The sequence below is a fragment of the Pteropus medius genome, unplaced genomic scaffold (assembly GCF_902729225.1).
Source record: "Pteropus medius unplaced genomic scaffold, Ma_sr-lr_union100, whole genome shotgun sequence".
Classification (NCBI taxonomy): Eukaryota; Metazoa; Chordata; class Mammalia; order Chiroptera; family Pteropodidae; genus Pteropus; species Pteropus medius.
The window spans coordinates 1109510-1134114 of NW_024351072.1; the positions used below are offsets into that span (position 1 = coordinate 1109510).

The 24605-nt window shown below is 36.3% G+C and overlaps 1 protein-coding gene across 1 annotated transcript in view; it reads right to left on the bottom strand.

Moving 5' to 3' along the window:
* Positions 1-20170: 20170 nt before the first annotated feature.
* The window catches only part of DOCK11 (dedicator of cytokinesis 11), a 177019-nt gene continuing 172584 nt past the window's right edge, over positions 20171-24605 (bottom strand). The window contains 1 exon segment of the mRNA XM_039842502.1: positions 20171-22526. Coding sequence (XP_039698436.1) covers positions 22404-22526 — 123 coding nt within the window. The 3' untranslated portion in view covers positions 20171-22403.

A 24605-nucleotide genomic window follows, 5' to 3' on the forward strand; every position in this document is an offset into this window, starting at 1 on the left:
AGAGGAGAGGAGAGGAGAAGAGGGAGAGAGAAAGCAGAGGGGAGAGGTGGGAAAGAGAGAGAGAGGAAGAGAGAGAGAGAGAGAGAGAGAGAGAGGAGAGAGAGAGAGAGAGAGAGAGAAATGAGAACTGGGAGAGAGAGTCTTCCAAGTTTAGTAGTGGGCTAAACATTTGATTTGAAGTGGCTCTCGTAATTTTTTTTTTTAATCTCAGGACTCCTTTAAATTCTTAAACATTATTGAGGACCCCATTCTACTTTCTTTCTCTCTGTCCCACAGGTATTCATCCCAAGGACACTACTTAATAACTGCGTTCTAAACTCTGTCTCAGAGTTTACGTCCTGAGGAACCTAACCTGTGACAAATGTCTAACACACTGCCTGCCATATTTATGCTTGAAATATTGAAGCAGTATCCTCTGTTACAATATTTTTGACTTTAACCAACTTGAATAACTTGAATAAATTGAATAACTTCTAGACATATGTGGGGATTATAGATTTTGTAAACATATTCTTTAAATCTCTGAATATATTTATCAGATAATAGGATTTATTTAAAAATAAGGTATAATCATTAGGAAATACAAATCACACCCATTAGGGTGGCCATTATTTTAAAAAAACACAGAAAATTACAAGTGTCAGTGAGGATGTGAAGAAGTTGGAACACTTGTGCATTGTTGGTATACAAAATGGATACAAAATGGTACAGCTGCTGTAGAAAAGAGTTTGGCAGTTCCTCAAAAATTTAAACACAGACTTATCATATGATCCAGCAATTTTACTTCTAGTTGTATATACAAAAGAATTGAAAGTAGTGACTTGAACAGATGTTTGTACATCCATGTTCATAGCAGCATTATTCACATTAGCTAAAACACAGAAGCAACGCAAGTGTTCATTGATGGATGAATGGATAAGCAAATTGTGGTATATACATACATACAATGGAATATTATTCAGTCTTAAAAAAGGAGGAAATTCTGACATATGCTACAACAGTCATGAACATTGACAATATTACACTAAGTGAAATAAACAAGTAACAAAGACAAATACTGTATTATTCCTCTTATATGAGGTATATAGAACGGTCAGATTCATAGACAGAAGTACAATGGTGGTGGCCAGAGGCCAGCGGGGAGTGGGAAATGGGAAGTTATTGCTTAATGCATACAGAGTTTCAGTTTGGGATGATGAAAAAGTTTTGGAGATAGATGGTGGTGATGGTTGCATAACAATGTGAATGTACTTAATGCCACTGAATTTTACACTTAAAAATGGTTAAAATGGAAATTTTTGTTTTATTTACGTATATTTTACCACGATAAAAAAGTAAAATATTTTTAAAAGTATAAATATGTCTGATATCTTGCAATACATAAGTAAATTGGTTACTTAAAATAGTTACTGAATCAATAGTTCATTGTATCGATATACCACCTTAAAAACATTATGCTCAATGAAAGAAGCCGGTCACAAGAGATCACATATTGTCTGATCCATTTATATGAGATGTTCAGAGGAGGCAAGTCTATGGAGAGAGAAACTAGTTGAATGGTTGCCTAGGGCTGAGAGGAGACGTGGGATGTAAAGAAGAATGACTGCTAATGGTGCTAATGGATACAGGGTTTTGGGCGGGGGGGCGGGGCAGGGGATGAAAATATTTTAAATTAATTGTGGCGATAGTCATACAACACAATGGATATACTGAAAATCATTGAATTCACTTTAAATGAATGGATTGTATCTCAATAAAGCTGTTGCTAATCAAAAGGTTAATGAAAACCAAAATAAGAGAAGACTCTCTTGAGGAATATCTTTCTTGCTTGACCTAGGGAATTAAACTTTTATGCCTCAGTGTGGAAAGCTTTGTGAGTTTTCTTCTATTTCCTTTCAATCATTCAGTAAGTATGTATTGAAAACTTTCTGTGGGTAACCAGAGGAGAGAAGGAGCAATTAGGGGGATCATTTTATAAACTATATAAATGTCTAACAAATGTACCGTATACTTGAAATTAATAAATATAAATAAATGAATTTTTTTTTAAAAAAAGAAAACTGTGGGCAAATAATAGTATTTAAGGTATGTAGCAATCTATAAAAAAAAATCTTGTCAAAATATGGTGTCTGCTTTTCAGAAACTTGCTCTCTGGTTAAGGAAATAAGCCATACACACATAAAATGATATTAATTAAGGCAATGCCACGTTGGAAGCCAATTATCAACTCACGTTAATAATTCCACTTGCCACCTACAACCAACCAAAGTATTATTATTGTAATATTAGTGATACAGAAAATAAGATTTTATAGTGGTTAAGAGCAAGGGCTCTGAAGCCAGACTGTCTGGTTTGAATCCTGGCTCCAGCACTTACTAACTGTGTGACATTGTGCAAGTGACTTAACTTCTCTGTGCCTTATCTTCCTCCTTTTGAAAATGGGAGTGATTATAATAATAACATACCTCAGACATAAAATACGTCAGAGGGTTTTCTGAGGATTAGATGTGTTAAATCATGTAAAGTACTTAGAACAGGTCTTGGCACACAGAAAATGCTCAATAAAAATATTAGTAACTATTATTTCCAGAAAATAATGGATAATCCCATTGATGAATATTGAATATTGAAATGTTGAAACATATTTAAAGACACTTCTTAACGGAGCTGTGACCTTTTCAGCAGTGCACATGGCAGGGTATCATTCAGAAATACCACAGTATTATTGCCTTGGGGTATCTAGAATGTCCGGTACCCTGATTAGGCACAAAGTAGGGGTTTCATAAGAACTAGAATTCAATGAAAAAAATTTAGATTAAACTGTTAACATTTCTGGATGATAGGATTATGTATTTTTTTCTTCTTTCTCAGTTTTTTCTCAAAATGACTGGATTACTTTTGTATGTTTAATATTTTTCATGTTAATATTTCAAGCCTATAGAAATATATAGGAACCAACATGATGGACACATATATATCCATCACTTAGCTTTATTAAATTGTAACCCTATGCTATATTTGTCCGCTTCCTTTCTTTTTAAGAATTAAGACATTATAGACAGAGCTGGCACCCCATTTGCATTCTTCTCAGAGTCTTTCTTACATCATCTCTCTTTAGAAGTCTCATTATGATGAACATCTTTATACTACTACTACAATGAGGGTATTCATAAGTAATATAGGGTTGTTTTACATATTTTAAAACTATATACAAATGATAATCTGTACATATGTCATTCTGAGACTTGGCCTTCTTCACTCAACCTTTTTTTTTTTAATTTATTTTTTTATGGTGACATTGATTAACTAAATTCAATGTTGCAGCTGTACACTTTAACAGTAAGGCATATATATATTTACACTGTGAATCACTCAGCATTTTGGCTGTGAGACTCAATGTCAACACGTAACTCTAGTTCATTTTCCTCGTTGTAGAATATTCCAGAGTGTCTATGTTTACTTAACCATTCTCCTGATGGAACATTTATATTGTTTCCATTTTTTTTCACTATTACAAATATAGGGCTGCTATAAAAATCCTTGGGCACCCATGCAAGTTTCTCAACTTTACTAGGTATTGCCAAATTGCCTTGTAAAATCCTTGTACTCTCATCAGCAGTGCCTGCAAGTTTCCATTGCTTCACGTTTTTGCCCAAACTGGTTATTTGTCATGTTTTTAAAGTTTTGCCAATTTGATGGCTGTGAAATGATCTCTTATGTAAAACATTCAGAATGTTGCCTGGCACATAGTGGATTCTCAATGAGGGTGAGTTATTATTTTAATTAACATTTTTATAATCAATATGGATGTCGTGTAGCTTTTCCTTGGTTTGCTGGTCATTAAAGTTTCCTCTTCTGTGAAGTACCTCCTCATGTCCTTTCTCCACTGCTTTTTTTACTAGGTTATTTTTCTTTTTCTTACTGATTTATAGAGTTCTCTAAATTTTCTTATGCTAACTCTTTGTTGCTTATGTAGTCTCTGGAATGTTTGTAACTTCATTTATGGTGTCTTTTGTCATTCAAAATTATATTTTTTATTTTAATGTATTCAGATTTATCATTTCCCCCTTGTTTAGAAAATTCTTCTCTGTAAGTGGTTATGAATTCTCAATTCATATTTCTATATTTCTCTGCTCAGAACACTTAGAAATTTTTTAATTTAATCTCCTCTGCCAATGAACAGGCTTTTTTTCTAATTTGCCATTTCACTGAGGGAACAGCTAATTGAGGGTCTAGGAGTTATATGAGGTTCTTGATTCCAAGACCTAGGCTCCTCTCTCTGTATATGCATTGTATTGATTAGTATTAGGTTCAGCCAGAGCAACAGAACTGCAAAATAATAGTGGCATAAACAAGAGAAAAATTTGTCTCACATAACAGTCCAGAGAAAGGCTGGTATGGAGTATTTGTCCCCACCATGTTCTCAGGCACCCAGGCTCTTTCTATCTTGTTGTTTTACTCTGTGTGGTCTCTGTTTTTTTTTTAAGATCACCTCATGGTCCAAAATGGCTGCTCCAGATCTTACCTTCACTTTTACATTCCAGCAAGCAGGAAAGAGTAAGAAGTCAAGAAGAAGGGACATGATTACTGTCTTTTAAGGAAGATTCTTAGTAGCTTCCATATGACATATGCTTTTTGATCTCATTGGTCACAACTCAGTCATGGTAGTCTTTATCCCGGGTGGCCATTTGTCCAACTAAAAATTAGTTCTGTTACTGTGAATGTAGAGGAGAATGGATATTGGGGGATGACAAGTAGTCTTGGCCACAATGGCTAAATCTCAAGTCACTAGATCACTGGTTACCTGTGTACCACTCTAGTTTTTAGTTCTCTCATCTTGACACTTTATATATATTTTTCACACTCAACTGTACCATTTAGCCATTCATTCAGTATATATTTGTTGGGCATTGACTATGGGCCAGAAACTTTTTGGAGCTAGGGCTACAGCAGTGAACAAGACAAAGTTCCTGCCCTCATGAATTCTATGTTCTAGTGAGGGAGACAAACCATAAACAAACCAGAAAATGCAATATTATAATGTTGGTATGGAGAAAAATAAAGCACCTTATAAGGGGATGGGGAGTGCTGGGAGTGGGGTGAGCAGTTATTATTTCAGGGAAGGCCTCTGTGATAAGGTGACATTTGAATAGAAACCTGAATGAAATGAGGAAAAAAGCTACGGTGTCATTTTGGGCAAGAGCATTCCAGACAGAGGTGGAAGTAGAAACAGTGTGTTCAAGGAACAGCAAAGAAGTCTATGTGACTGGAGAAGAACGGGGAAGTGGAGGGGGATGGCAACGGTGCTCCAGAGGTACCAAGGTGCTAGATCAGCCAGGGATTTGTAGGTTTTTGCTTTTATTGGAGTGAGAAGAGAAGCCATTGGGAGGTTAAAACAGAGGCATGAGATGAACTGCCTTATATTTTAAAAGGATCGCTTCTGTTATTTTGTTGAGAATAGACTCTAAGGTAGTAAAGAGTAGATGCAAGGAAATAAGTCAGAAAAGAAGTATGGTTGACCAGGCAGTTTTCATCTCAAGTTACTTGGACTAGGGTGGTAGTAATGGAGGTGGTGAGAAAGGGTAAGATTAGATGTAATATCGAAGGTATATATTTGCTGAAGGATTAGATGTAAGATGTGAGAGAAAGAGGGTCTGGGAAAAGAAAAAGTTTGGGGGATGGAAATCAAGAGTCTTCTTTGACCAGGTTAAATTTGAGATATGCAAGGGAAGAGGTCATTATACAATTGGGCACAGGATTTTTGAGTTCAGAGAAATCTGGTTGGAGATACAAATTTGGACGCCATCAGCATATCCATGGCCAGTAGGTTGGATGAGATCACCAGGAAAGGCAGCAGGGAAGCTGGTAGATTTTGCAACTGGGAGGATGAGGGCATTCTCTTCTGATTTCTCTTGTTTTTTTTCAGTGAAATCAAAAGAAAGATTGTTTGCTGACAGTGAGATGGTGGTGAGGAAAGTGGAGGTTTGAGGAGAGGGGGATGGTATGAAACATCTATTTGTGATGTTATATTTTATAAAACATTTCTAGGTGTTTGTTGTAAGACTGATTTTTGTGTTATCCAATGAGCAGCTTGCTGACATAGCTCACTTTTATGAGGAAAAAAGGCCATTTTAAATTAAAAGACGTGTAGATACTCACAATCATACTATCCAAAATAAGCCAAAAGATGCTTTATTAAGAAACTAACTTATTAGACAACATAAAAAGAACAACCAAAAATCTAAATTGTTTTTTAAATTCCAGAAAATGGATCACCTTCCCCCTTTATTTACACAGGAGAGGTATCATCAAAGAATGATTTACCTAATGTCTCTTGCTCCCACAAAGACTTGATAACTGTTATCATGTAGGTAGGGTGAACTCACATGTTTGGCTGCTAGTCATGTTTCCAAAGAAGAATGCTGCCACTGTCCAATGCTACACTGAAAGTGTAGAAGGGCAGGGAACTAGAAATTGAGGAGCAAATGCCTCAGATGTCCTTGGCAGATTAGCTTGGGTCTAGTCACATGCAGATGGTATGGCTCCAAGTGAAAAAAGATCTGAATGTCCAGTCCAGAGACCCCTGGAGAAAATGGGCCAGACCTAGTCCAGCCATCCCCTTGAGGTTGGAAAGAGTCAGCATGCACTCAAGTTGTCTCTTGCATTCTTTGCTTTGTAGTCCCTTTCACTGGTGTTAGATTACAGAGCACCATTTATTCTCCTCCCAGGCCACCACAGAAAACAGGAGCATATAATAACATATTGTTTCTCCAGTGCCAGGTGAAGGAAGAGGCAAATTTATCTATAGCTTATGCCTTGCACTATGAGGAACTTAAACACAAGAAGGATGTGTTCTTCCGCATACCTTAGTTACAGAGGATCTTTCTCAGCAGTCTTCACTTTTTCTTAACTGTCCATTTCAGAAAGCAATATGAAGAAGTACTTGAACTACAATGGTGTAAGTATAGATGAAGAGGTGAAATAAATTTAAGAACTTTTTAGGAAGTGAGATCTGTAGGACTTGCCTGATTAGATGTGGGAAGGAAAGAAAGTGAAGATTACCAAGCAGCCCAGTCTGGCCCACCTATCACTATTGGGTCCATGAACTAAGAATAGATTTTCAATTTTTAAACAGTTTGGAAAAAATCAAAAGAATAATATTTCATAACATGTGAAAACTATATGAAATTGAAATTTCAGTGTATATAACTGAAGCTTTACTGGAACATAGACACATCCATTTGCTACATATTGTCTACAGCTGCTTTCACCTTGCAACGGCAGAGTTGAGTAGTTGTGACAGAGACTGTATGGCTGTATTCAAAGCTTCAAATGTTTCATATTTAGCACTTGATGGAAAAAGACCACTGATCTAGATGACCTGTAGGTTTCTGGCCTGGGTAACTGGATGGGAGGTGGTGTCATCACTGAGATGGAGAACACAGGAAGTGGAGGAGGTTCCTATGGAAGAAGTGGGGGCATGGCGATTGTGAGGTACCAGTGGGTCCCTAAGGGGAAAAGGCCAGCAAGCAACTGGGTATAAGACTCTAGCACTCAGGAGAGAGACTGGGCTAGAGAACAAGTAGGTGAATATTAGCACTCTGCTTTTTCACCAGAAGTGAATTTCTACATTTCCATAGCTGCTTCCCATTGTTTTGGTAGGGGGCTTGGAGCTCCAATTTTATCTTCAATTTCAGTGTTTGCTTTAGACATAAAGCTTTAATTTCTCACAGAACCCTAAAGTTGTGGCACAAAGTAGGTGAAGACTAGAGAGAGGACTTCTAAGAATTTATTTGAAAAACTGGAGTCATCTTCAGTTTAGTCTCCAGTCTTCCCAGGATGTAAGGCCTTTTCTTTTTTAAATTACAGCTCAATGGTGGGAGAAAGGGCGTAAGTGGATCTGTTGATTTTGTTGCTCTAGGTTGTGTTTAGAGAGGAGAAAAACAAAACCAAAAGGGCAGCATTTTTTTTTATTTCTGAATTCGCATGGATTCCTTCTGAAAACAATTGTTTTTCACGATATAAAGATAACATTGATTCCTCTGGACACCATTTATTTCATTGGTTTGAACGCTTTTTACAAATCAAATGATCTTAGGAAGATAACAGAGACAGAAGTGGGGATTGCAAGGGCCTGGGTGTGGCTAGAGGAGGCTGGGTACCATCTAGCAACTGCCTTCCAGTGTCAGTGAACCAAGTTTTTCCTTCCTTTCTTCCTTCCTTCCTTCCTTCCTTTCCTTCTAGCCTATTTCCTTCCTTCCTTCCTTCCTTCCTTCCTTCCTTCCTTCCTTCCTTCCTTCCTTCCCTCCTCCTCCCTCCTTCCTTCCTTCCTCACACACAGAAGATTTAGAACTGAAGTATATAACATAAAACAAGAAGAACAAGAGGGAAAACCCATACAAGCCAACCAAAATAAAGAAAACAGAAACACGAGGACAAGGAAGCAATGGAAACACTGAGCTACCAGAAAGCAAAAGATAAAATGGCCATAAGAAGACCTCATGTTTCAGTAATCACCCTAAATGGAAATGAACTGAACTCACCAATAAAAAGGCACAGAGTTGCAGAATAGATCAAAAAACAAAACCCAACCATATGCTGCCTCCAGGAGGAACATCTCAGTTCCAAAGACTAATATAGACTCAAAGTGAAACGGTGAAAAATGATATTTCAAGCAAATGGCAATCAGAGAAAAGTGGGAGTAGTGGTACTAATATCAGACGAAATAGACTTCAAAATAAAAAAGGTAAAGAAAGATACTGAGGGACGCTTCATAATGATAAAGGGAATCATAAAGCAAGAAGACATAACATTAATATATTTATGCTCCCAATCAGGGAGCCCCGAAATACGTAAAGCAATTACTAACAGAGCTAAGGAGAGAAACAGATCAAAACGCTATCATAGTAAGGGACCTAAATACCCCACTGTCGGATATGAACAGATCATTCAAACAGAAAATCAATAAGGAAATAACATCCTTAAATGACATATTAGACCAATCAAACATAATTGACATTTACAGAGGCTTCCACCCCAAAACAGCTGCTTATATCTTCTTCTCTAGTGCACATAGAACATTCTTAAGAATCGACCATATACACAGATAGCCTCAACAAATATAAGAGGATTGAAATCATACCAACCATATTCTCTGATCATAATGCTTTGAAACTAGAGACCAACTGCAGAAAGAAATCAGGAAGAACCACAAATACATGGAGATTAAACAACATGCTACTGAAGAATAATTGGGTCAGAGAAGAAATAAAAAGGGATATCAAGAGATACATAGAAATAAATGATAATGATAGGATAACATATCAAAACTTTTGGGACATGGCAAAAGCAGTCATAAGAGGAAAGTTCATATCATTACAGGCCTATCTCCAAAAACAAGAACGAGCCCAAATAAGCAACCTAGCGCTTCATCTTAAAAAATTAGAAAAGGAAGAACAAATGAGGCCTCAGTCAGTAGAAGGAAAGAAATAATCAAAATTAGAGCAGAAATAAATGCAATTTGAAACAAAAAAAAAGAAAAAAGTAAATGCGACAAAGAGCTGGTTCTTTGAGAAGGTTAATAAAATTGAAAAACTCCTGGCTAGAGTCACTAAAGAAAAAAGAGAAAGGATGCAAACTAAATCAGGAATGAAAGAGGGGAAATTATGACTGACATTGAAGAAATACAAAGGATTATGCAAGAATACTATGAAAAATTATATAACACCAAATTTAATATCCTAGAAAAAATGGACCAGTACTTAGAAAAATACAACCTTCCTACACAAAATCAAGAAGAACTGGAACATCTAAATAGACCAATCAGCAGTATGGAAATTGAAACAATTATCAAAAACCTACCAAAAACTAAAAGTCCAGGACCAGATGGCTTCACCAGTGAGTTCTACCAAACATTGAAAGATTTAATACCTATTATCCTCAAATGCTTCCAAAAATCAAAGAGGAGGCAAAACTCCCAACTCATTTTATGAAGCCAATATTACTTTGATACCAAAACCTGGTAAGGATAACAAAAAACAAAACAAAACAAAACAAAACAAAAATACTACAGACCAATATCTCTCATGAACAGATGCAAAAATCCTAAATAAGATACAAGTGAGCCGAATACAGCAACATATTAAAAAGATTATATACCATGATCAAGTGGGCTTCATCCCAGGGGCACAGGGAAGGTTCAACACAGGCAAATCAATTAATGTGATACACCACATAAAGAAATTAAAAAATAAGAATCATATGATCATTTCAATAGATGCAGAAAAAGCCTTCAACAAAATACAGCATCAATTTATGATCAAAACACTTAACAAAATCGGTATAGAAGGAAAGTACTTTAACATGATAAAGGCCATATACGACAAACCCTTGGCCAACATTATACTTAATGATGAAAAACTAAAAACCTTCCCTCTTAGATCAGGAACAAGGAAAGGCTGTCCACTATCGCCACTGTTACTCAACATAACATTGGAGGTCTTAGCGAGTGCAATCAGACAAGAGAAAGATATAAAAGGCATCCGAATAGGAAAGAAAGAAGTTAAACTGTCACTATTTGCAGATGACATGATTCTCTATATAGAAAACCCTAAAGGCTCCACTAAAACACTATTAGAAACAATAAGCAAATACAGTAAAGTTTCGGGATACAAAATCAACGTTGAAAAACCCATAGCATTCCTATAATAATGAAGTTTCAGAAAAAGAAGTAGAAAAAATAATTTGTTTTGCAATTGCACCAAAAAGAATAAAATACCTAGGAATAAATTTAACGAAACATGTGAAAGACCTATATAATGCAAATTACAAGACCCTATTAAAAAAAATCGAAGAAGATACAAAAAGTAGAAAGATATTCCGTGTTCTTGGATTGGAAGAATCAACATAGTTAAAATGCCCATATTACCTAAAGCATTATACAGATTTAATGCAATCCCCATCAAAATCCCACTGGCATTTTTTAGAGAACTAGAACAAAAAATCATAAGATTTGTATGGATGCACGAAAGAGCCCGAATTGCCAAAGCTATCCTGAGAAAAAAGAACGAGTCTGGAGGCATCACTCTGCCCGACTTCAAATTATATTACAAAGCGACAGTAATCAAAACGGCATGGTATTGGCAGGAAAACAGACACACAGATAAGTGGATCAGAATCGAGAGTCCAGAAGTAAACTATATTTATATGGGCAAATAATTTTTGACAAAAAAGCCAAAAACATACAGTGGAGAAATGAAAACCTCTTCAACAAATGGTTTTGGCAAAACTGGAAAGCTACCTGCAAAAGAATGAAACTAGACTCTTGTCTATCACCACATACCAAAATTAACTCAAAATGGATTAAGGACCTGAATATAACACCTGAAACAATAAAATGCATAAAAGAAAACATAGGACCTAAACTCAAGGACCTTTGACATAAAGAGGATTCTATGAATTTGACCTCAAAAGCAAAGGAAGTAAAAGCTAAAATAAATGAATGGGACTACATCAAAGTAAAAAGTTTCTGCTTAGAAAAAGAAACCATCGACAAGGTAAAGAGACAACCACTCAAATGGGAAAATATATTTGCAATCAACACCTCTGATAAGGGCCTAATATCCAAAATATACAAAGAACTCGTACAACTCAGTAACAACAAAAAAACCCAAACAATTTAATCAGAAAATTGGCAGAGGACCTGAATAGACACTTCTCCCTAGAGGACATACAAATGGCCAACAAATATTTGAAATGATGATCAACATCATTAGCTATCAAGGAAATGGAAATCAAAACCACAATGAGAAAGCACTTCACACCTGTTAAAACAGCTATAATCAACAGAACATGTAATAAAAAATGTTAGAGAGGATGTGGAGAAAAAGGAACCCTCATACACTACTGGTGGGACTGCAAATTGGTATAGCCACTATGGAAAACAGTATGGAGGTTCCTCAAAAAACTAAGAATTGATCTACCATATGATCCAGCAATCCCTCTACTGGATATTTATCCCAAAGACTTGAAAACCGATATCCAAAAATATATTTGCACACCAATAGTCATAGCAGCATTATTCACAGTAGCCAGGACATGGAAGCAACCAAAGTGTCCTATGATAGATGATTGGCTAAAGAAGCTATGGTACATATATACAATGAAATATTACTCAGCCATAAGAACAGATGAAATACTGTCATTTGTGACAACATGAATGGATGGACCTCGAGATAATCATGCTAAGCGAAATAAGCCAGACAGAAAAAGTTGAAAATCACATGATATCACTTATATGTGGGATATAAACCTAAAAGTAACAAATGAACAAGACAAATCAGACTCATGGACATGGACAATAGACTAGTGGTTATCAGAGTGTAGGGGATGCCGGAGGTGGGGGGACGTAGACAGGGTAAAGGGGATCAAATATATGGTAGCTGAAGGAAACTGGACTTTGAGTGGTAAATACAGAATAGAATATATAGATGCCAAATTATAATGTACACCTGAAAACTATATAATTGTATTGACCAATGTTACCCCAATAAACTTAATTTTAAAAAAGAGAAGTCACATCTGTATAACTGTAACACTGTATGTATTTCCATTGATTCAGGACTTTATGCCCTTCGGTAGATAGTCTTCTCGACCTACTGCTTTTCCTTCTGTGCTCATATCTTAGGTATCTTGGATTTTTTTTAATGAAAGGAATTAGGTGGTTGCAGCAAAAAAAAAATGCAATGGTTTGGTCTAGTTAGCAAGTTGGAAGGTTGTTAGCAGTGAGATAGAATTCACCAGAAAGTGGAAGATATAGCTACAGAGATCACGAAGCAGACCTTGAGCATCCTTAGGTCCTTGAGTGTTGCCAAGCTGTAGACTAAATGCTGGGTTAGAAATAAAGGTCAGGCAGACAGCTATTGCTTGTGGTATGCAAGCATGCAAGGGGTAGATAGTTGCAATTGAGAGCAATTAGTAGGAAAGAAAGATCTCCCAGTGGATCTGTTGGTGGACTGAGCAGTAAAAGGTTCCTTGAGGAAAAATCACCTTGTGGAGTAGCCATCCAAGAGTCCAGTGAGGCAGGCAGACTTTTTGAGACAGCATGCCTCAACTTGTGTACTACTGACATTAGGGGCCAGGTAAATTTTTATTGTGGGGGGCTGCCTGAGCATAGTAGGGTGTTTAGCAACATCCCTGGTTCCTACCTATCAAATGCCAGTAGCTTCCCCAATTCCCAGTTGTGACAACCAAAAATTTCTGCAGTCATTGCCAAAATGACTCCCAATTAGGAAGCACTGCTCTAAGTTCTAAGGGACCCCAAAGCAAACGAATAACCAAAGTGAGCAGTGTGAGGTCAGCTAGCTGGGTGCCAGTGGTGAAGGTTGGTGTCTAGGCAATTCAGAGTCAACTGGCCTCCTGGAAAGGGGAAGTGCAAAATACCCTGCCCCCACTATACTACATCCTCTTAGAGGCTGTGGGATGGTGGGGTAGCTGACTTCGTAGGGACATCTCAGCATCAAAGCAGGAGATGAAAGCAGCAGAACAGGGGCAGAGACTGATTTACTTGATGGCCATTTGAAGGAGGGAGACTGAAGGCAGAGAAGTATCCACCTCTGAGAAAAATTTCATATTTTGGGTGGAGCGGGGGAAATTATAGTTAATTCCACTTCAAGACATTTACTAGTGGAAGCTTGTCAGATCCTGACTAAGTGTTTCCCTGAGATGCAGCAGCTGCAGAGCCTTGCTGAAAGGTCCTTAGGTGAGATAGGCTGGAGTTATAGGTTATAACTGTGGAAATTGATTTATTCAGACAGTGGGCATTGGGAAGCTAGCGTGAGGAGAGTGCACAGCAAGGAGTATGGAGGTGCTCCTGGAGAGGATAGAACTGAGTGTGAGAGGGCACTGGGAGATAAGGGCCAGCGCTTTACTACAATACAAGGAGACAGTAGACCTCAACTCTAAGTCCCATCACCAAAAGTGAGAATGAAATGTCTGTAAACGAGATTGGTTGGGCAGTTTCCCTTAAAGGGTTTCTATAGCTACAGAGAAATGGGCAGAAGATGGGGAAGGGGAACTCTAAAAGGCTTTCTGATCTATTTTAAGACAGCTGTAAAATAATTATCTGTGATTGTTGACAATGGAATTTCAAATGAGAGGTATAAGCTCAGTTGAAGCAAGCTGTGTATTAGAGCCTTTACAGATGGAATACTGAGGGGGCAATTCCCACCAGTTCAATCTCAAATCCAAAACCACTCTGTATAATTCTGATAGTGCAAGGAAGCCAGGGGAGGTGACAGTAAACAGAGACCCTATAGTTGGAAGCGGTGCATAAGGGACCACTTGTCAATGCTCAGATGTTTATGGAACCTATGAAGATAAATTGGCTTGTCTAGGAAGACACACAGGCAGGGTCGATATTTAGCCAAGATGCACAAGTATGGCAGCACTGGTTCTTAACAACTAGCATCTGTGTATATTGGCTGGCGCCTATACCATACTGTCGCTTCATGGGGGCAAAGATCTCCATCATATGGCAAGATCTACTGAGGCCAGAGTTGATTTGTGGAATATCACATGGTAAAAATGTTCTGGCCTTGACCCATCCATTTTCCCTCTTCCACTTCCATCTGGATTGGAGGGATGAGTCCAGAGACATAGATGTGGTGGCTGACAAAATTCTGCTATTCTTTGGAGTAACATGTATATAGATGTTAACAATTATGTAGATGTGCCAGGCGTCATTTTCTATGCATTACATATTTCATTGAATTTTCACAATAATGTTAAGTGGTAGGTATAATTAATGCCTCCATTTTCCAGATGAGAAAATAAAGGAAGACAGGTTATGTTTCCAAGGTCCCACAGCTTGGTAAATGACAGGATAGGGATTATCATCCAACCAGCAGGGCTTCAGTCTGTGCACTTAACCACTAGATGCTACATAGAAGTTAATGCCAAAACTCTAAAAATAAGAGTCATCATTAGGGGACAGCAAAAGCCCCTAGATAAGCTATGGGGACCCTCAACTAGCCTGGCCCTTGCCAAGAGCCTCATCTACAAGCATAAGTATCATGAAACATCGCTGAGGGCCATCACGGTGGTGGCAATTCAGAGAAATGAGAAAAATCACACGATAGTTAAATAGGGATAGAGCTGGAATTTTTCCTCCTGAAGATTCTCTTTCCAGGGGTAAAACTTTTGAGTTTTGTTTCTATAACAAAGGAAGTAGTGGGTTACATTATTTTCAAAAATTTTTGGTAAATATCCAAAAAAAATATTTTCATGAAAATAATTTCTCTTACATGTGACCTGAATTACATTCAACTGACCCTGTGACTACTTGGGGTTGTGGTGGAACAAAGTGCAACAAAATTTCCTCTGGAAAGCTTTCATTTTCATTATACTTATTCTGATAATAATTTTGTCAGCTGGCCCCTTTTCTGCTCTCATCCTTGTGTGTGTGTGTGTGTGTGTCTAGCTTTAGTTTGGAATGAGGGAGAACATAGTACTATTACACTATTACAGTGGCTCTGGAGGCCTCTCAAATCTTGACTACGTCACAAAACAGTTCTGAAATAATTCACTCCACGAGTACTATAGCTTCTGGTCAGCTTTGCATTGAACATAACTACATCTATATTGGCTCTGCTTTTGCTTCTCAACATTAAATGTTCAAATATATCAGTGCTAGGCACTATTATTTATGTCCCACAAAGAGACATGTTTCTCTTCAAGGATGCAGCATTTGGAAGACTCAGTCTAGTTAGTGACAGGAAAAGACAATCCATGGATTACCCATGAGATTATAATAGTTCACCTGTTATATGCCCACTGAATACTGCCTTGATCATTCATATACTTGGATCACAAAGGGTAATCAATAAATGTGAATGAATGGTCTACAATTCTCAGATTGCAGCCCTGACCTCACATGATAGCTTCCGTTAGTTTTCTTATCAAAGGAAGATGCTGCCAGCATGCAGGATGAGGAGTCCAGAGCTTTTAAGACTCAACTCTAGGAGATCTACTGAAGCAGTTGTTAAAAAACGCTACAATTCACAAAGAACAAGATTTGTAGATCAGAAATTGAGGTTGGCTGAAAAAGTTTTCTATCAGGGGAATGAAGCAAATTGAGCATAAATTTTCTGGACAAAGAGAAAAGGCTGCTTTACTTTACTCAGTTTGAGTCTAAGACCAAAGGATAAGAGAGTCTGAGAAAAACAAGATAATGTTACTCAATCTTATATGCACTCTATTATTATTTTTGCTTTGCATGTAATAATGATTGGTTTTAATGGTCATTTCATATAACAATTAAAATGAAGAAGTTAATTTTTTAACTTCCCGTTAAAAAATTCTGCCTAAGGTACTTCCTCAATACGCATGCACGCTAGTTCCTAACCATCCTTTGAAGCGCTGTTCGTGCCTGTCTCCTCCATGAAGACTTTTTTTGTTCTATCTCTAGAAAGGCTCTGCCTACTCAAGCACCTGTCACTACCACTGATTTCTAATTATCAGACCTCTTCACATAATCTTTTTATATGACTATGTCTTTTCTTCCTCAACCACAATCTGAGGGTTGGGATATTGTTCACATTGCCTTAGACATAATAAAGGCTCCAGAGTATCTGTTTGTTGAAGTTGGCTTTACTTCGCTGAGACTGCTCAAGCACCTATTTGGTGCCAGGCACTTTTAGGTTCTGGGGAAAAAGAGGTGCAAATTCAGACATGAACTCTACCCTTATGGAGCTTATATTTTTAGTAAAAAAGGGTTTGTAGAAAGTTGCAGCGGGGACCATAGGAAATAGTATAAAATAGTTGAAAACACTGTGGAATGTGAGTCAGGATATCCTAGTCTCATCTCTAACTTGATGTGTATATTGAATACATTTCTTAACCATTTGTCATCTATTTCCCTATATGCCATATAGAAATCATATGGTTACTGGGAGAACTGAATCAGAAAACAGTTGCAGATCATGTTGGCAGGCACTTTCTCAACCTGATAAAAAGCGTATATGAAAGCCCCACGGCTAATGCTATTCTTAAAGGTGAAAGACTGAAAGTTTTTTCCCAAAGATCAATAATAAGACAAGGATGTCTGCTCTCATCATTGCTACTCAATGTTCTACTGGAAGTTCTAGCCAGGTTCTAAGTAAAAAAATGAAGTAAAACTATCTGTATTTTCAGATGATATAATCTTATATAGAAAACTAAAGAATCCACAAAAAAACTATATTAAAGCTAATAAATGAATTCAACAAGGTTTCAGGATACAAGGTCAATATACAAAAACCAGTTGTATTTCTATAAACTAACAATAAACAATCCGAAAATGAAATGAAAAAACAACTCCATTTACAATAGCATTAAAAAGAAAATACTAAGGAATACATTTAACAAAGAAGTGTAACACTTGTACACTGAAAACTACAAAACATTGTTGAAAAAAGTTAAAAATCTAAATAAATTTTTAAAATCTGCATTCGTGGATTGGAACACTTAATTTTTTTAAAAACGGCAATACTCCTCAAATTGAATTACTCATAGCAAATCCTACCAAAATCCCAGATACCATTTTCTCCTGCAGAAATTGACAAGCCAAGTCTAAAATTCATATGGAAATGCAAGGAACTCAGAATATTCAAAATAATCTTGAAAAAGAACAAAGTTCGAGGACTCACACTTCCTAATTTAAAAACTTACTACAAAGCTACAGTAATCAAGACTATGTGGTACTGGCACAAGAACAGACATATAGATCAATGGAATAGACTGAGAGCCCAGAATAAACCTATACATTGATTTTTGTAAGTGTGCCAAGACGATTCAATGGAACAAAATAGTCTTTTCAACGACTGTTGCAAAGACAACTGAATATTCACATGGAAAAGAAAGATTTTTGAACTCTTATCTCACACTATACAAAAATTAGCTCGAAATAAATCAAAGACTTGAGTTAAAACTATAAAACTTGAAAAAAATGTAGGTGTAAATCTCCATGACCTTGGATTAGGCAGTGTCTTACTAGACACAACATCAAAACAATACAAGTGACAAAATAAAGCATAAATAAGTTGGACTTCATCAAAATAGAAATATATGGAAATCATATATCTGATAAGGGATTTGCATCTAGGACACATAAAGAATTCTTGCAACTCAACAAAAAAGACAACCCGAATTTTTTAAAAAATGGGTAAAGAATATCTTCAAAGAAGATATAAAAATGGCCAATAAGCACATGAAAGAATGCTCAACATCATTAGCCATCAGGAAGATGCAAATGGAAATCACAGTGAGATACTACTTCGTACCCACTAGGACGGTAATAATCAAAGCGGCATATAATAACAAGTGTTATGGAGAATGAGAAATTGGAATCATTACATACTACTGCTGGGAAAGTAAAGTGGTGCAGCTGCTGTGGAAAATAGTCAGGCAGTTCTACAAAAGGACAAATTAAACATAGTTACCACATGACCCAGTAATTCTACTCCTAGGTATATGCCTAAGAGAACTAAAAACACGTCTACACAAAAACTTGTACACGAGCGTTCATAGCAACATTACTGATAGCCAGAAAGTGGAAATAACCCAAATGTGCATCAAACTGAAAAATGCATAAAATGTGGTATATTCATACAAAGGAATATTATTCCTGTACAACAGAATGAAGTACTGATACATGCTACAACACAGATGAACCTTGAAAACATTATGCTAAATGAAAGAAGCCAGTCACAAAAGGCCATAAATTGTGATTCCATTTACATGAAATGTCCAGAATAGGCAAATCCACAGATACAGAAAGACAGATTAATGGCTATCAGGGGCTGGGGATGGTTGGTGGGCAATGTCAAGTGACTGCTATTATGTGTGGGGTTACTTTGGGGGGGTGCTAAAAATGTTCTAAAATTATGGTAATGGCTGTACAGGTCTATGAATATACTAAAAACCACTGAATTCTGCCTTTTAAATGGGTGAATTTTATGCTTTGTGAATTATATCTCAATAAAAATGGAAAACAGAAGAGAAAAAAGCATGTTGGAGAAAGTTTTAAAATGCTATATACTGAGGCAAAATCTTTGAAGAATTTAGTCAGAATTTCAATTAGAAGTTGGATAAACACATGTACACTTTTCTTAGAGAGTGACCATTATGTGGTTAGGGACTAGGGAAAAAAAAAGTATTTATCATAATTGGAACCAGATAAATGGCACTCTTATGAGCCAACTCCCAGGATAGGGGAATAGCCTTGTTACACGAACCCATATCCCATCTGCAACCAACTGCTATTCTATTCCTTCGTGTTTTGATAGCTGAAGTCGTGTACTGTTAGGACAAGACTGAGACTGAAGAAAGCCCATGGTTTTGTGAATCACAAGCCTGAAATATATATGATTATTAATATCTTAAAGTTTGGAAATTTCTATTATTCCAATACTGGTTTTATCTGAGACAAAGAACCTGAGCAAACTAGTATTTATGATAAAAAGCTTGTTTTTTATTATGAGGACCACCTAGTAAGTCTATTAATAAATTAAACAGTGAGACATCTCTCATTCTATGATATGTTGGTCAAGGTTCCAAGGCTGTTGCTACCATTATTGCTTTCTATTTCATCTTTAAAAAGATGTTTATATAGGCAATCAAGTCACATAAATATTGGTAACAATAACAACCCTATCTATAGGCACGATGCCATTGGTCCAACAGGTTACCAGGAACATTTGCATGGAATTGTTTTCTCTATGGGTTATCACTATAGTGATAAACTAAGACTATCAATAGTGAGTTATTCACATTTTACAATATGTTCAAAGACTATCAAAACAATAGCCTCCAGGGGAACTGTGAAATAATCAGTATAGTAGAAATGTATTCTCTGATGTTAACTAATTTGTAGAGGCCAAATCACTTCATGAAATCATTAAACTATATAATACCTAATGTATACATTGTTTCAAAACACATTTAACCGGCCTTCCCTAGTCTAGCCCGCCTTGTTCTCTATAGCTTTCTGCTGTTACTCTAAAAGTTGGCGAAAGAAATACAGTGAAATTGTGCCATGACCTGGAGAACTCATTGGCTGTAGGATACAAATTTTTAACTTTTCCTCTTTTCTCCTTAACCATCAATAAGTCATGTCCAGTCTTTCCACATAATATTTGTTTTCATTAAGCTATATTTTATTTAGCATTGGTAATTCTCAGTCTTATGTTTTCATTTGATACCACACTTTTATTCCCAGTTCAATGTTCAAATCACGTATCTCTTGTCCTTTCTTGTTCATATCTAGGGGTCTGTGGACTCATAACTGAAATACTGCATGCAGTAACTGTCTAATGGGTTTCCATATTTTCATCTCTCTCAGCCTAAATACATCTGGCAGCAATATAAAGGATTAAATCTCTAAAAGTAACATTTGATCAAGTAATCTCTTTAAAAACCTTGACTTGCTCCCCCCATGCTTACTGGGTAAAGTCTAAACACTACTAGCCTGGCATTTAAGGCCTTCCAAGATCTAGGTCCACATTTTCTTTCTAGATTTATCATCTACCACTCCCTTGAACAAAATTGGTCTCGTTACCTTCTGAACTTCTGCTAATTCTTTTTGCATCTTGGCTCATGATGTTACACCTGTCCAGTACACCCTCTCATTTAGAAAGCCTGTTCAAGGCTCACTTTTGTCCATGAAACCATCCCTGAACATTAAAATTTACAGTAACCTCTCATTCCTTGAATGTGGTAAGTTATGGATAATGTCATTCATTTGGCAATGCTCATATACACCTTTTCTTCTCTTATATTGTTAATTCTTATATTATTTCATTTTGTGTATATCTTGCCTCCCCAAGTAGATTGCAAGTTCTTTAAGGCAAGGGCCATTTATTATACTTAAAAATTACCCACAGTGCACAACACCGTGCTTGGGATGTGATAGGGTCTAATTACTGACAAAAGAGCACTGGGCTTTCCCCAAGATGCCTCATTTTCAGATGGCAGCACTCACTCTAGGTGACAGCCCTTTATACATCCATACTAAATAAATTCACTTTAAAGGTGAAACTAACTCTACAGGTTACTCTAAGACATTAAGGAATTACAAACTGCCTCTGAAATTTCTGTATCCCCTATTGAAATATAAAATTAACCTTCAATAAATGGTTTCATGCTCCCTTGAAAGCTTAAAAATGACATGTAAAGAAAAAAAATCACCAAGCGAGGAGCATAATCTCTAAGATTTACTTGATCACAAAGTAGTTAAAAAGCCAAGGCTCCATAAAATCCATTTATATTTCAGTGTCTTTTTTTTTTAATAGGCTAACCTACATAAGAGAAATAAGTCTAAAACTTAAAGTTAACATGAAAGGCAACCAAAATTATATAGATACTTCAAGTTAAAATAGTTCTTCACATCTTGGTTTCTCATGAATTATTAAGGTAGTCTGAGATTTCTTCATTGTTAGAAATGTAATCCCTGACGAGCAGTTGCGGAGTCTCTGATGGTTATGTATACTGACCCAAGAAATGCTGCAACTATTAAGTTCTATCAAAATACTTGTTAAACTGAACTGAAGACAGTAATCTCTACAAATGCCTACCTCAAGCCCTGTTGGTAAAACTTTCAAGCTGCATAGTATGTAATGACTACAAATCCTCAGAAATGCTTTGTTTACTTTATGGATAGAGTCGGATGATGAAGCTCTGGCCACAAATGTTGCTTGCTAGGGAAACTCACGCCACATGTCAATCCCTTGTCTTGTATATTGGAGGAGATCAACTCAATTACCTGGCATCATCAGATCAAAACTGGAAGTTTGGTATTTTTATATATGTACTTTTAGAAATTTTCCTTTTTAAATAATGCTTTCGTTTCCTTTGGCCCAGATTTGAATGCTAGGCAAGATTTCAAAATATCTTCCCAATCTGAAATACCCATGTTTTATGGAAATTTGATCATTTTTTTCCTCCAAGGATTAGTATGATAATGAATTGAGCTTTCTGTCAAGAAAAATGCTAAGTTCAAAGTATTATTTCCTTCACTTCTAATTACAAATAAGTTTTACCTTTTATTGTGTTCCATTATACAATTTTACATAGTACCATTATTATTGTAAGCAATAATTAAGCAATTAGAATTCATGCTTTTTGAGCTCTAATTCCAAGTATATAGATTTACCTAAAAAAGTACAAACCAAACACAGTGGTGCAATTTTCCAGGCACTTCCAATTTGCTTAAATATTTACAAATAAGTAAGCACCCTGTTTGAAAGCATGAACATTTTGGTGTCAGAAGAAAATACTCCATGTTTATCAAATCCTTAAATTTTAACATTTGCACAGCTCCAAATATTCCCGAGAAAGGTTAATCTCGTTCACTTTACATCTGCACGTCCTCATATTTCAGCAGCGTATCTTGGGGAACCATAGCCTCTGTCACTTGATGTACCACTAATTGCACAAAATACATGTAATGTGTTGCTCATCCACGGAGAATGCATTGTGTCTTCTTGCAATATCTAAAACAAAAGAAATCTGCATGTTTATCACGAAGCAAAATAGCCACTGCCAAAAACGTATATGTATATGAAATTACAGGCATATTTCAATTTATCACTGACACTTAGCTATTTACAAATGACATAAAGCATAAAGAGGAAAGAATAACATTACCGACTCAAGTCTTCAAAGCTGTATTACAAAGGCAGCATAGCAAAAAAGCAGAAAAGATCTGGTTATTTGTTAAGAAAAACAAAAGATTGCAAAATGCAAAATTCAATAAAAATGAGCGGTAATACAATCTTCAAAATATTTTTTAACATATGGTCATAAGAAGAGCTCTAAATAGTGGCCTCTTTGATACAAGTTTATGGACCATCTTCTAACAAAGTGGTTCTCAGGATCTCCAGTGGGGCTTTTCAAACATGCAGATACTCATGCACCTTCCCTGGGGACGTGGGAAATAATAGTAAATGAAAAGTCATAAGAGCATATATTTAAAGATGCACTATAATTACATAAGCTAATTCATACAGAAAATTCTTATGTAAATGAAGAAGTTCATAAAAATACATTTTATATCCCGTATATAAAACAGATGTATTCATATCAGTATAGATATTTTTTAATTATCCATTTTGTGTGATCAAAAGCAAGAGATTGTATGTTTGGATTAGACGGGAAAAAAAAATACCATACACATCATATCCAACCTCTTCAGTACATAGTTCCAACTGAGGTCTCAAGCTTTCAATACTTGGTTCTCAAGTATATAAATAGCTATATATAAATATATATATATATTTATATAGCTATTTAGACCATAAAATCAATGGTCTAAAATATTGATCTCTACAACTAAATAAAATAGCCATGATTTATGGGAATTAAATGAGAGACAAAGGTGGGACATACGTGAGCAGATTTGTAAAATCTATGCTTCAAGGGAGAAAAAAAGAACTTTATAAATATGACTGCTCTAAATATCTTGATCGCAGTAATAGCAGCATATTGAATAATTTGTCTTCAACTAGAATGATTTAGAGTTCATGCAGCTAGGCTAGGTCATGCAGCTGCATGCAAATTAAATAATTGTAATATAGTACACATTTGCTTAAAACAATGTGCAATTATTTTATATCTTTTGTGGAGGAGCTTTTGCTGTCCCCCCCCCCAAGGATTATGAAAAATAGAAACCCATAAACTTGACAGCTTCTAGGAACGAATTATGCCATCTATTTGATAAATGTATACCTCATAACAGTGATGGTAAAGAAAGGTATATATCCCCACTGTACTCATGGGCTAAGCTTGAGATAGATAATTGGCAAAATGGAATAGTTCCCCACCTTCTTAGTTTTGATTACTTGGAGGCTTTGAGAAGGAGATAAAAAAAGGGCTTCTGAAAACTGAGCATCAAAAAGATGCCTTTGGACAGTTTGCACTCACTCCTAAGTGGGCTAATAGAAGTAAAGACTCCTCAGGCCAACAAGATTCATAGCCATAGAAAATGGGCAAGTAGGAGGCTGGGGCAACTGGTCATTGAACAGATGGGACGATGAAAGTTTGGCTGACTGGATTCTTCATGCTGAGAAGATGAAAATGGTTGGAAAACTGGATGCCTTATCACTTAATACAGCCTTGAGCTAATTCCTTGGGCTAACTGTAACTAAATTTCCCATAGCTCTTTCTTAGAAAAAGCAGACAAAATAAGTTCACAGAGGTAGAGCTTGATTTAAAGTCAACTAGTTCTTGTTTTCCTAGAAAAACTCTTTGCTTCTTTTCCCCATCATTCCACTACATTCTTTGGATGATAACCACTGTCAGCCTTGTGTGACAGTCTCACATAAGTGAGTGCCTTCAAGCAATCACTGAAATACAGATAGCAGGACAGATGAGGCTCTCACTTCTGGGGCTAGCTTTAAGAATGTGTTCTCTAAAGGGTTGTAGTTATCCTTATTTCTTTTAAGGCGTCTTAATTTTTTAAAAATTCAGAGTAGAGTTTGAAGAGTTTCTGAAGCAAATATTTATATCATTGGATGTTTCCCTGAGTAAGGAAATGAAGGAGACTTTATAATAAGCTTAAGAGGCTCAGTCAC